The following is a 14,733-nucleotide window of genomic DNA, read 5'->3' as shown; positions in this document are numbered from 1 at the left end:
GCCTTAATTCTGCAAAATTAAAAAGTTCTCAATCCAGTTTCTAATGATTTAGAAACAAACTTTGAAAAATAAAAAGAAACAAAATTTGGCATTTACATGATAAAAATCTTACAAATTACTCAAAATAAAGTTTCTTAGTTTATTAGAAAAAAAGCATTTTTCCATTACAGACTTTGTCTCCAAAACCTAAAATTATAATATCTAGCCTAGAGAGCCCATGGTTTGAGTATTCTGAATTCAAATATTAAATCATCTTTAATCCCATATACTTTTATCATTTTTAACTCATTATGTAACTTACAGTTATTACAAATAAATATAACAAAAAATCTGAAATATTTTGACTCCTTAAATTTGGTGATGTTCTGCTGGTTTCACTTTGGTGTTGTTTTCTTTGTATTATTTTATGTAGTGTTTGCACAGTAGGCAAGTATTATACCACTAAGCTACATTTCCTACCCCAAAACTTGGTAATATTTAATACTGAGTTTCAGGTTATTAATATCAAAAGAAAAAATACACTGGGCTGGGAAAGTGGCTCAGTGGTAATAGTGTTTGCTTTGCATGCATGAGGCCCTGGGTTTGATTCCTCAGCACCACAAAAGTGGTGCTGTGGCTCAAGTGGTAGAGTGCTAGCCTTGAGCTGAAGCCTCAGGGACAGCACTCAGGCCCAGAGTTCAGGCCCCACTACCAACAAAAAAAAAAAAAAAGAAAAGAAGAGAAAAAATTACACTGTAATAGGTGGCATATTATTTTTCCTTTGGAAACATGTAAAATAAAGTCTAATATAAATCTTAATTTAAAAATACAGCAAATGTCTATACAGCTATGTATCACATAGTATTTCAGTCGTCATCAAGTCACCCACACAACAGTAGTTCATTAAGATTATATCACCAAGTGATGTCTTGGACATATTAGTTTGTGTAAGTCCTTTCTCACAATATGTTCCTATGGTTCCATGATGCATGGCTGTACAATACAAGTATATTTAAAAAGTACATTTCCATGGCTGGGAAGGTGGCTCAGTGGTAGAGCGCTTGCATTGCATGCATGAGGCCCTGGGTTCGATTCCTCAGCACCACATAAGCAAAAACCCAGAAGTGGCGCTGTGGCTTAAGTGGTAGAGCACTAGCCTTGAGCTGAAGAGCTGAGGGACAGTGCCCAGGCCCAGAGTTCAGGCCCCACGACTGGACCCAAAAAAAAAAAAAAAGTACATTTCCATTTCAAAAAATTTAAAGTCTTGAAATTCAGTTGCATAATTTGATAATGTGCCTATTGTCCAAAAAGAGGTCTAAAAATTAAATCACAAAGTGTTAATATTTTATTAGCTTAACTTCCTCATTAAATATTATCAGTGAACTTCAACTAAGTGTGTGTGTGTGTGTGTGTGTGTGTGTGTTCACTTAACAAGTTAGAAAAATAAGATGAAAGGTGTGTGTGTGTGTGTGATCACTTAACAAGTTAGAAAAATAAGATGAAAGGATTTGATTTACTATTAGGAAATGGTAGTTGTAGCTAGGTACCAGTTCATGTTTGTAATTCTAGCTAATTGGGAAGATTGGAAGAACTGAAGTTCAAGGCCAGCTGAGATAGGAAAGCTCCTAAGACTAGCCCTCACTTCACTGAAAGCTGGATAATGTTGGTACATGTCTGTTTTCCTAGCTACAGAAAGCCTAACATGGGTAGGATTTGACCTAGGAACATACCAGGATAGTAAGTGAGACACTATCACAAAAATAATCAGGGTATCCAGGCACTGATGGCTTTCACCTATAATTCTATCTACTCAGAGGGCTAAGAGCTAAGAGGAGCAGTTCAAAGACAGCTTAAGTAGGAAACTCCATGAGTCTCTTACCTCTAAATAACCACCAAAAAGCCACAGTGGAACTGTACATCAAGTGGTAAAGCATTATTAGCCTTGAACGTTCTACCTAAACAAAGTGACAGTGCCCAGGCTCTGAGTTCAAACCTCAGTACCAGCATAAAAATTTTATTAATTAAATGGTTTAAAAAAAAAAAAAAAGACAAGCTCATGCCTGTAATCCTAGCTACTCAGGCGGCTGAGATCTGAGGATCGAGTTTCAAAGCCAGCCCGGGCAGGAAAGTCCGTGAGACTCTTATCTCCAATAAACCACCAGAAAACCGGAAGTGGCGCTGTGGCTCAAGTGGTAGAGTGCTAGCCTTGAGCTGAAGAGCTGAGGGACAGTGCTCAGGCCCAGAGTTCAAGGCCCACAACCGACAAAAAAAAAAAAAAAAAAGAAGAAGAAGAAGAAGATGACGACAAATGGAAGTATGGCTAGTAGTAGAGTAACCATCTGGCAAGGACCTGAGTTCTAACCCCAGTACCACCAAAATATTCCATTTTTCTTTTATTATTTTTTGCCAGTCCAGGTGTTTGAACTCAGGGCCTGGACACTGTCCCTGAGCTTCTTTTGCTCAAGGCTAGCACTCTACTACTTGAGCCATAGCGCCACTTCAGGCTTCTTCTGTTTATGTGGTTCTGAGGAATTGAACCCAAGGCTTTATACAAGCTAGGCAAGCACTCTACCACTAAGCCACATTCCCAGTCCCCAAAATAAATAATTAATTAAAAACCTGATAGTTGCTACATTGGAAATAAAAGTGGTGATACTAACACAAGGATTTCAACACAAAGAAAATACAGTAGGAATTTTTAACCATCTGTTAATGACTTCACAGCATTCTGTTATGACAATAAATTAGAGGGAATAAATGTCCTTCTTTAGTCTCAGGATTAATCAATGTAGATTTCAGTCAGAACATCTGTACTGCTTTTAATATTTTCAGGTTCAGTAACTACTTATTAATAGTAAAGAAACAAACCTCTACTATAGAAAAAATAACATACACAGCACACTGGAAAGTTCTGCAACTAATTTAAGTAACCCAGATCATCACTTCCTTTAAGTAAGAATACAGAAGAAAAATTAAGAGAAATACACAATCATTTTTTTGTTTTGTTATTATCCGTATCTTTCAATATCTCTAAATAACCTAATCAAATATAACTTTCTATAGATAGACTGTCTCTCCAGAAGGAATTTTTAACTGGAATTAATCATTGCTTTAAAATAATAATTTTAACTTTACATCTGTTAATACATGAGATAGTTTTTAAATGAGCTATCTTAAAAATAGGGTAACAGATGAAAAGATAAAAGGAGTTTTTAAATACAGCAATCTTTTTTTTTTCCCCCCAGTTGTGGGCCCTGAACTCTGGGCTTGAGTGCTGCCCCTCAGCTCTTCAGCTCAAGGCTGGTGCTCTACCACTTGAGCCACAGGCCGCTTCCAGCTTTTTCTGCTTATGTGGTGCTGAGGAATCTAACCCAGGGCCTCATACATGCAAGGCAAGCACTCTACCACTGAGCCACCTTCCCAGCCCAATACAGCAATCATTATCAATATGTAAAATTCCACAAATAAAACCCTTCATTTGCCAGTACCTGTAATCCTAGCTACTCAGGAGGCTGAGATCCTGAGCAGGAAGGAAAGTCCATGATTCTCTTATCTCCAATTAACCACCAGAAATCTGGAAGTAGCACTGTGGCTCAAGTGGGTGAGTGCTAGCTTTGAGCTGAAGAGCTCAGCAACAGTGCCCAGGCCCAGAGTTCAAGCCCCATAACCCCCACCAACAACAACAACAAAAACCTTCATTTTTATGACTTCAGAGAACATAGCTTAAATGTGGCTGGTGTTTAAAAAAAAAAAAAAACATAGAGCTAACAAGGAGAAAGAAAAAGATTAATACTATAAAAAAGGTATTTGCAACTATGAAAACAGAACATGAACATAAGAAATGAGCCCAGCTGAAATTGTTTGGGGAGGGAGAAAAAAGCGGGAGTAGAGTGATATAGATGGTGAAAATGATTGGAATATATTGTGACCATGAGTGGAGATGTAACAAAGAACTCCCCCCATAATAATGTAAGCTAAGAAAAAATAATCTAAGTAGATATAAATGTGTATTGCTGTTAAACAAGAAGCCACAGTCTTATACCTTCCCAAGTAGCACTGCCAAAGTGGTTTGTTTTGAGAAGCCAATTCTGAATCCTTTGCCCCAAACATTTTTGCCAGCAGTTTAACAACTTGGAGTCGTTCCTCATTATCATTGCTCTAAAACAAAACACAAATACTTTTAAACTATGAGGCAGAAATTCATAACATAACCTATCCCAAGTTCCCTTATTCTCCAATCACAGAAAACCTTATATGAACTCCAATTGAAAAACTATGTAAAAATGCTCACTATATTATTCACAAAATAAAATACTATAATGCTCTAATTAGCTCAAATTACATTAAAGCAGTATCCTTACATGAAATGTCTCAGAAGTCTAATTAAATGCCCTCCAACAACTTATTTGTATTCAATCTCAAATTGAAAAACCTACTAAAATATCTTTAAAAATGAGGCTCTAACAAAAAAACATCATAAGCAGCTAGGCCTACAATAAACAGAGAATTCAGTCTGATTATAGTTTAGTTCTTGTAGAAATAAATGTGTCTTGAAACCTTCCAATAGGAGAGTCGGTTAATCTATATACACCAGATTCCTAAAGGAAGTTCAACAGCATATCTGTAATACCTTACATATGTAAAAGCTAGAATTTCCATTTTATATACTAAATTGCAGGCATCTGAGGGTGAAAATTCAATTTTATTGTTGAGTTTGGTACTACAAACAAATAAGGAAATCATAGTGTTGGACTTGAACACAAAATGTGGCAATTGGGTCTATCAAGTAGCATTAATATTCAAGGTGCTATGGATGGCACTCTACTTTTTTTTTTTTTTTTTTTTGGTCAGTCATGGAGCCTGAAGTCTGGGCCCCTGGGTGCTGTCCCTCAGCTCTTCAGCTCAAGGCTAACACTTCCACTTGAGCCACAGCACCACTTCCAGCTTTTCTGCTTATGTGATGCTGAGGAATCGAACCCAAGGCCTCATGCCTTATGCAAGGCAAGCAAAGTACACTGAGCCACCTTCCCAGCCCCTCTCATTTTTTAAGCAATGTCTCCAGCTAGCATTCAAGAATCCCTATTGTATGTGAGAAAAAAAAAAAAAACGTTTATTCCTCTAAATAAGCACTTAGCACTGGCTATATATTTAGAATCATTTCTTAAGCTTCAAAACAAACACACCTGATGCATTAATTTTATGCCTGGTCTGATTTAACACATGGAAATCTATTAAGTTCCACAAATGAATATCCTAATGTATGGCCAGGAGTGATTTAAACTTTATGCTACCTTCCTTAAACTTTAAGCTACTATAATATGTTCCACATATTCACCCAGCACCTTCCTACCTCTATATGCTTCTGCATGCTGTTTTCTTTGCTTCAATAGTATGCTGTTTGTATTTCTTACGACACTTATAATATCTGGCCTCTTATTAGATCTGGATTTTTTTTCCTCTTCCTCCCATACTAGATGTTAAGTTGGCTGAAAGCAGGGATGATAACTTCCTTATCTTTATATTTCTCATAGGAAAATGCACATAGCACTTACTTTATAGTTTTACTAGAGAAAATCAGATAAATCAACAAAGTAATTAGAAGGGTGACTGCCTCACCTCACCAAAATTGCTAGCCACATTAAAAGGGGAAAGGGAGGCCAGTTAATCAAATGACTGACTTGGAAAAGTATATACCAAAAGTATCCTCCAAAATAAAACAAGAACAATTATTTACTGGTTATTTAGAGTATCTCTTAACTATTCGTTAACTATTTTACTTTGAAAGAGATAAATCAAAATTTTTAGAAATAAGAAATACTGCATGGAAATAATTAGAGAACTACTCTGGGTGACTATGACTTTAAACCCCAGTATCACCAAAGAAGAAGATTCAAAAGGAGAAATATATTCCCTAATTCTATCAAACCAATGAAACTTTGACAGCTTCATGTCAAGGCAATAGGGAAATGTTCCCTAAAGAGTGCAAAAATTTTCACTATGTAAAAAGTAAACAAACTTAGGAAATAACAACATATTGATAAAAGAAAGCATTTGGGGGACTGGTGTGGTAGCACACATTTGTAATCCAGTTACTTGGTAGGCATTCTGAAAGGACTGCAGTTAGTCTAGCTCCAGGCAAAAATGAAATGCCACATCAAAAAATAATAAATAAATAAATAAACAAACATAAAAAGGACTGGGAACATGGCTCAAGAACATTTGTCAAACAAGTGTAAGACTCTGTTCAAACCATGGTACTGGGTTAAAAAAAAAAAAAACTGTGAATAATGAGATCTAAACTATTTTTCTAGTCCAATCAGGAGATCAAGAGAACTGATATCAACTATATCTTGAAAATACAAGCTTACTCACTAGACACTATGTTGAAAATAAGCTATAAAATTTATGGGTAGGAATGGGAAGGAAAAACTGGGAGAAAATGAGGGAAGAGGTGATACCGTCCAAAAAGAAATGTATTCATTACTTGACATGTACTGTAAACCCTCTGTGCATCACGTTTATAATAACAATAAAAAAGAAAATATATATGTGTACATGTATGCATGTATATATACATGCATACATACACACATGCACACACACAAGAAAATACAAGCTCAATGTAAAAAGTCAGCCAAATGCTAGAATTAATCTAGAAAATCCTATTTGAAGGAAAATGTTATCCTGCTGATTATTTGGTAAATATCTACTACTTGTAAGGCACATGTCAGACATTGTCAATATACAGATAGACAAGACACAACTAAATGGTAATAGTCCCTCAACTGTTTTACTCAGGTAAAATTATTGTAAAGAATTAAAAAGCCACAAATAATATTCTTTGCTAGCCTGACTAAAACAACTGTATTATTTTAAAATAGTTACCTTTAATTTAAATTCAAGCTGGGGTAAAACGGAGAGCAGCAAATGACTATCAATATTGTAGAGTTCCAAAATTAAGTCAAAAACATGCTCTGACAAATCGCTGATAGATGTTTTCCCAAGCATCAGAACCTGATTAAAAAACTTTGGAGAAAAAAAAATTAGTAGAAACACCACAGATAGAATATTCCTAAGTATTATTAACCAAGTTTATTATTTTATACACACTCAAGCTAGATATACACAATATTTTCTAAAAGTAAGTGGAACAACTGCAGGCTATGTAACACATGGACTTCATTTTGTACACAGCATGAGATAGTCATTTGTACTGACTTATCAATTAATACATCAACAATACATTTTGTTTTCCATTATAATGCTATATTCTGTCAATGACAGTTAATTTTGACTGAACCAAGGAATACCTGCATTGCTGGTAAAGTATTATTTCCGAGTCTATCTTCAGGATGTTTCCAGAGGACACTGTCCTCCATGTGCACAGGCACCATCTAATTGACTGGAGGCCCACAAAGAACAAAAAAATCTGAGGAAGGTTAACTCACTCCTTTCTAGAGTTGGAGCACCCTTCTTCTGTCCTTGGGCATTAGAAATAAGAGCTTTTCCAGATTTTAGGAACCTAGACTTATCAATAACCTCCTCTGCAGCCTTGACTCTCAGAGAGTTAAACTACCACTTCCTTGTTCCTTTAGCTATATAAAACATCCTCAGCCTCCAAAACAACATGAGCTAATTCCCTTAATAGTTTCCTCACATTCCTCTTTGGCTCTGGAGAATTCCAACACAATGCCTTCATCACCTCACGAGATAAGTGATTTAAGGAAATATAGAACATTTTCTTCATCTTAGCAAATGGGAGACAATAGCTTCTAAAACAAAGCTTTCAAGCTGAGCATTGTGGTTCACAACTGTAATCTCAGCACTTGAAAGTATAAGGAAGGAAGATCATGAATTCAAGACTTGCCTCTCAAAAATATACACATACATACACACATATAAATACACATGTAAGAAGCTTTTTATACCTTCACAGTAAAAGACAATTCTATTTTTAATACGGTTTTCGGGGTCAGGAACTGTGGTTCACATCTATAATCCCAGCTGCAGGGAAGGTAGAGTTTGGAAAAATCAGTTTGACACCAGACTATTTAAAAAAGTTAGTGAAACTCCATCTCAATCAATAAGCCAGTAATGGTGGAGCATACTTGTGATCCTGAGGTAACAGATAGAAAGATCCAAATCTGAGGGTAGCCTCAGACAAAAACATGAGACCCAATCTGAAAAATAACTAAAGTAAAAAAGATTATGGGTATTGTTCAAGTGGTAGAACACCTGCCTCCCAAAGCTTAGGCCCCAAGTTCAAGTTCCAGTGGCACTAGAAAAATCAAAACCTCCTAGTTCTACTTCTAATTAATACAAAATGGCTTCTTCCAAATCCTTGTGGTCTTCTTTTACAATGCAATAAACCGTGAATATATGTACAATGTAACTAATTAAAAGCATACATGAACATACATGAACCTGTACAACCAGCTGTGACTAATTTCTGTACTCAGGTCTTTAATTATGTTATACTACGTTTCTTCCTATCCACAGTCATCCAAAACCATAAAAAATAAATTTAACCCAGAGCATATTGAACATATTTTAACAATTCCCTGGTCTACAACAGAGAGGGAGTTAAGAATTATTTATTCCACACAAACTCTCCTTATCTTCAACAGATACCATACAACTTGGGTTATTAGGTTTTTGCTTTCTATATATTCAAAGTATAGTGAAGGAGTTCACATTTCTGTATCTTTTCTGCTTCCTTTTTAAAAAGTTATTGAGTTGTTTTTTAGTGAAGTCTTTTTTTTTTGGTCCAGTCGTGGGGTCTGAACTCTGGGCCTGGGCACTGTCCCTCAGCTCTTCAGCTCAAGGCTAGCGCTCTACCACTTGAGCCACAGCGCCACTTCTGGCTTTTTTCTTTTTGCTTATGTGGTGCTGGGGAATCGAACCCAGGGCCTCATGTGTACAAGGCAAGCACTCTACCACATGAGACTCTTATCTCCAATTAACCAGAAAACCAGAAGTGTTGCTGTGGCTCAAGGGTAGAGGCCTCACTTTGAGCTGAAGAGGTCAGGGATAGCACCCAGGCCCAGAATTCAAGCTACACAACCAACCAAAAACAAAAACAAACAAAAAAAAAAACACAAAATTGAGTCCCTGGTTTAACTTTCCACAAATTCTATCAAAAATATCCACTGAAACCTAGTGTCTCCAAAAAGGAGATGATTAAAAATTGGTCTTCTTCACTGTGTAACAAAAGCTTAGCACAGAGCCTGACACACAGTGGACATTCAATATCTATTTGATATGTGAATAAATAATATGTATCAAGCATCCTGAAACAAATGTAAGTAAAACAACCTTAACCTTCTTTAAGAATTTAAAATTTAGAGAAATATAGAGATTGGGTTAAAACACTTTCAGGGAGGAGGGTGAGCAAAAAATGAACTATGTAACTTATGGTGAGGGACAGGAGGGGGGAAAAATAAAGGAGAACAAAGGAAGGAGTGACCACTGTCAAGAAACACTGTACTCAAACCTAACTTAAAGTAGTTGTGTAGTTTATACACCTACTTAATAAAGTGAAAATTTTAAAGTAACTATGAAAAAAATACTTCCTTCCAGACTTAATTAACGTTTTTCAAAAAAATCCTTAGCCAAAAAAGAAAAAAAAACCATTTGCTAATGGTTAATTTACATACTACAAACATAAAAGTTTACCAACATTTGCTTCCTGATGAGGAAGTCACCTATCATAAATTCTACCCCATATTAACCTAATTTTAATTATAAAAGTACTTTCACATTAAGTAACATTCTCTACAACCTATTCCAAGAATTACTAACCCTAATTTACACATTCAAGATCTGAGACTTGCAGAGGTTAATCAATTTAAGTTTTACTTATTTCAATAAGACTCTAGCATACTTATTGAGTTCAACCAATCAATTTTAGGTTGTATCCTAAAGCCTAGAGTAAAAGAAAAACCTTATATAAAAAAAAAAGTGGGCTGGGAAAGTGGCTCAGTGGTAGAGTGCTTGCCTTGCATGCCTGAGGCTCTGGGTTCGATTCCTCAGCACCACATAAGCAAAAAGAAAAAAGCCAGAAGTGGCGTTGTGGCTCAAGTGGTAGAGCGCTAGCCTTGAACTGAAGAGCTGAGGGACAGCGCTCAGGCTGAGTTCAGGCCCCATGACGGGACCAAAAAAAAGTAACAGCACTAAAACAGATTCATGAAGGAACTTTTTAATGCTTTTTGATATTGTATTACTTTTTAAAATATGTGTATACTTTAACTTTTCAAATTGCTACATCACAACTAATCATATTTTAAAAAATAAACTGGGCATCCACTGCTCATGCCTATAATCCTAACTATTCAGGAGGCTGCAATCTGAGGATCAGAGTTCAAAGCCACCCTGGGCAGAAAATCCCATGAGATTCTGATCTCCGATGAAACAGAAAAAAACTGGATTTGAAAGTGTTCCCCAAGTGGTAGACTGCTAGCTTTCAGGAACGAAGCTCAGGGACAATGTTTAAGCCCTGAGTTTAAGCCTCTAGGCAAGCATTAAAAAAAAATTATTATTATTATTATTGCAGGGTATGGGTGAAGTGGTAGTCCCAGGTACTCAAGACACTAAAGTGGGAGTATCATCTGAACCCAGGAAGTTTAAGGCTAGCCGAGATAATATATGAAACCCCATCTCAAAAGAAAAAAAAACAAGTTAACTGCATTGAGTTCTTAATCTTAATGTAGAATCGCTATTTACTATAATTTATAAAGAATAAAATTGAAGGTATCAGCATGCATGCATCTGAGTGAAAATTATAAGAAAAAAGAAGTATTACCTCACTATTTTACTCCATATCAAAAAGATAAATAAATGAACAATGGCTAATTTAATATATAAGTCCAAAAAGGCTTAGAATTATTTCTCCCATGTTACTAATTTATCTTATAAGGCAATTAAGTTCACTAGAGACTGATCTGATGTGACTGTGCCCTTACCTTGGACTTCATACCTCCAGAACATGAAATAAAATTAACGTCTATTATTTAAGTCACTCAATCCCATGGCATTTTGTCATAACAACCACAGCAGGAAATTCTTCCACTCAGTGCAACGGAACATTACAAGGGATATATGAACCCATAAATGTACCAAACAATGACTAGAGACCTCAAATAAGCACTCTTTTCAAATAGACTATGTAAGGATACACCATTGCAATTTTTTAAAAAAGGCTATGTTAAAATATTGTAAAAGAAAAAAATTTAACCATCTAGCATATTAGCAACCAGCTTTAAAGACAGTAATTATCACTTGCAAAGCTTATTTTTTTTAACTTAAAAAAAACTTAAAAAAAAAAGTGGCTGGGCACTGATAGCTCATGCCTGTAATCCTAGCTACTCAGGAGACTAAGATCTGAGGATCACAGTTCAAAGCCAAACCGTGCAGAAAAATCTGTGAGACTCTTATCTCAATAAACTAATCTGAAAAAGTTGGAAGTGGCACTGTGTTTCAAATGATAGAGCACTATCCTTGAACAAAAGCAGCTCAGGGACAGTACCCATGTCCTGAGTTCAAGCCTCAGAACCAGTATTTTTTTTAAGTGATATTATACATAGTTACATGGGCTTCAACGTCTCAAAGACTGAAAGAGAAAAAATTAACTGTGTTCAATGGCTTCTTAGCCTTCAAAGAAAGCAAAGAACAAGACAGGAAGAACTGAACATAGTGTTACATGCCTGTAATCCCAACACTTGGAGGCTGAAGCAGAAGGATCTGAAATTTAAAGCCAGGATGGGTGGACTAGAGCAGCCTAAGCTAGCTACATAGTGTGAATCTATTTCAACACCCTTCCTCCCTCCCAGGGAGGAAGAGAGGGAGGGAGGTAAGGAGGGAGGGAGGGGAAGGAAGAGGAGGAAGGAAGAGGAGGAAAGAGTAAGGGAGAAAGAGAGAGGAGGAGGAGAGGGAGAAGACAGGGAAAGGAAGAGAGGAAAGGGGGAAGAGGAGAAGAAAACAATAGATGGGGTACTACATGTAAGAACATCAGTCAAAGTGTTGTACTAGGAACACTTTACAAGACATTTGCCCTTCCCCCATTCTCTTTAATTCTGACAAAATAAAACATGAAACTGTGGGAGAATTGTACTGTATATCTCTATAGACAAGAACAGCAAGAAATGAACATGTTATAAACACTAGGGAAATTCTTCATACTGATTTTTAGTAATATGGAACTATTAAAAGTATTTCCTGTCTTAACATTACAAATACTTTCAAGAATACTTCAAAACTGAAGAGAATAGTATAATGAATCGAATTGTGTACCTCCAATTAAATATGGTTTTAATCACTTTTCTTTAATCAGACCAATTAATTATTTTCTCTGATCCTAGAAGAGATATCAAAAAGGTATGGTGTTCTTTCCTTATTTTTTAAACCAGAAAAGAACATCAAAATAAGGCTTGGCAGAATCAATTTAATTAATGACCACCAGGAGGAGCTCACTCAGTATGCTCTACTGTGCCAAAAAAGGGTCATTCAGATACCCCAAACAAAGTAAAGGCAGGGGCAATTAATTCACCAGAATGTTTAAATTTGGGTCTGTAAGTAAGAAACAAAATTAAGAATCTACCCAACTACTGTGTGATATATTGCTTTGCAAAGTACATCTTTTCATGTTATCCCATAAGCTGACTGCATTTTTATACACTACAAGAAAATTTCTCCTTCAATAAACTCCAGAAGAATACGCAATTCTAAAAATGTCCTTGCTCTTTAAGGAAGAGAGATCCTTTCTTTGTTTAGAAGTGACTGACAACAGAAGGCAGACAGAAAGACAGAACAGTTAATTCCAGGGGCTATTAACACTGTTTTCTAGACTTGTGTTCCAAGGAGCACCATTCCCATGGAATACATTGGAGTGAGTCCACCTGGAATGGTGCAAATCCACAGAACTTTGGAGACAAAATGAAATTTAGCAAAAGCTACTATCATTGAATCTAGTCATCTATAAACAAGCAGAACTAGAATAATACTTAATGGAGTCATTTCATTGCAAATCTCCCTTTCACTCAAAATGGGTATCTCTCTCATGGACTGCAATAGACAGAAACTTTTCTGTTAGCTTATATTAGTTATACAGGGTGAGCTTTCATTGTTCTAGCTCCACAATGTGTTCCAATCAATTTCCCCCCTCTATCACTCTCCCTGCTCCCCAGATTTCTTTGTTTCACTTTCACAGTTACAAAGGATCTGCTTCAACAGTGTTCAATCTCCTTCATCCTCCCTACTCTCTCCAGTCCCCACTCAGAGACAATTTGTTTCCCATCCTACAATCTTTCCACTGATCAACAGCTTTCACTGAGTTTTCCATGCTGTCCTCATGTGCATCTACATTACCAAGTTTTACACTTGCATTACAAAGTTAGGAAAGTAACTTATTAGTACCAAATTGCTACTACCAAATATACTTGCTTTCAGATTCTAGGCCATGACACTGGTTCTTATCTTCTTATTGTAACAAATTTAATATCCAACAGGCAGTAAGCAATTTCTCTAGATAATAAAAAGCTCTATGTTTTATCTAATTGCCTTTAGTTCTAATAATATAAACGGTATGTCTTGCCAACTCAAATAAAAGTTCTTGTACTTCCTAGAAAATTTGAAAGAAGAAAGTGAATGAACAAAAAAATGAGAATTAACCTTCCAGAAAAGTAATTGAGAATAATTTTTAAAAAGGAGCAGAAAAAATGTATTACTAGTTAAAGCAAATGCAGAATTTAAGAAGTAGGTAATACTTGATGAAATTTTGCTTCTAACAGTCTTTACATTTTTAGCTTGATCTTTTTGAAAAACAATAACAAGACTTACATTGGTAATATATGGCTCAATAGCTTGAGCTGTCCTCTTCAGTAAAGCCTTTGCCAAATCATATGCTTGCTTGTTTAAATTCTGAAAAACATAATATGTACATTATAACACACACACACACACACACACACACACACACACACACACACACACACAAATACACACACCTAATGAATGATGCTTTGTTTAGTTTGCAGTGCTGGGAATCAAACCCAGAGTCTCACACACACTAACTAGATCCAAACACTAACACTGAGCTCCATTCTATATACTATAAATATGTCTGTATCTCTAAGAAAAGTAAAATATTATCTGTACTCAAGTAAAGGTATGAAAAACTATCTATAAAAGAAATCAAGGGCTGGGAAGATGGCTAAGTGGTAGAGTGCTTGCTTTATATGCATGAGGCCTCTGGGTTCAATTCCTCAGCACCAGATAAGCAAAAAAGGCTGTGGCTCAAGTAGTGGAGGCTAGCCTTGAGCTGAAGAGCTAAGGGACAGTGCCTAAGCCCAGAGTTCAGGCCTCACAACCAACAAAAATAAAAGTAATAAATAAATAAAATCAAGAAGGATACTCGAGTAAAGAATGAAGAAACTACTTATTAAAGCAAGCAATGCCACTTTTCTTAGGAAAATCTGGCCTAGTAGCTCACAATCTTCCAAGCAAGAATAATATACTCTTCAGATACAGTTTGTAATAGAATGAAAACCACAGAAATGATCTATAAACGTTTATTAGATAAGAGGAGGAACATGTAGTCATTTAGTCATCCTAAATACTGTCTAATCTCAAATTCAAATCAGTTCATTTGTGTACAAACCCAGGCTGCTACACACCAGATCCAGAAGGAGCAAAACATAGAAAATAAACTAGGTTTTCATGTGGAAGCAATAAGGAACATAAGACATTTTAGAAAGCCGT

The 14,733-nt window shown here is 36.0% G+C and overlaps 1 protein-coding gene across 6 annotated transcripts in view; it reads right to left on the bottom strand.

Moving 5' to 3' along the window:
- Pds5b (PDS5 cohesin associated factor B) overlaps window positions 1–14,733 on the bottom strand; it is a 181,936-nt gene that overhangs the window by 109,614 nt on the left and 57,589 nt on the right. For all 6 annotated transcript variants that reach the window (XM_042685334.1, XM_042685333.1, XM_042685335.1 and 3 more), the window contains exons 7-9: window positions 13,813–13,893; window positions 6,865–7,005; window positions 4,022–4,137 (exon numbers count right to left, since the gene is read on the bottom strand). In XM_042685334.1, coding sequence (XP_042541268.1) covers window positions 4,022–4,137; window positions 6,865–7,005; window positions 13,813–13,893 — 338 coding nt within the window. The remainder of the gene's footprint in view (window positions 1–4,021; window positions 4,138–6,864; window positions 7,006–13,812; window positions 13,894–14,733) is intronic.

The sequence above is a fragment of the Dipodomys spectabilis genome, unplaced genomic scaffold (assembly GCF_019054845.1).
Source record: "Dipodomys spectabilis isolate Male_0828 unplaced genomic scaffold, ASM1905484v1 ptg000095l, whole genome shotgun sequence".
Lineage (NCBI taxonomy): Eukaryota > Metazoa > Chordata > Mammalia > Rodentia > Heteromyidae > Dipodomys > Dipodomys spectabilis.
The sequence above is the reverse complement of the archived record's forward strand: the minus strand, read 5'-3'. Positions and strand labels throughout refer to the sequence as shown.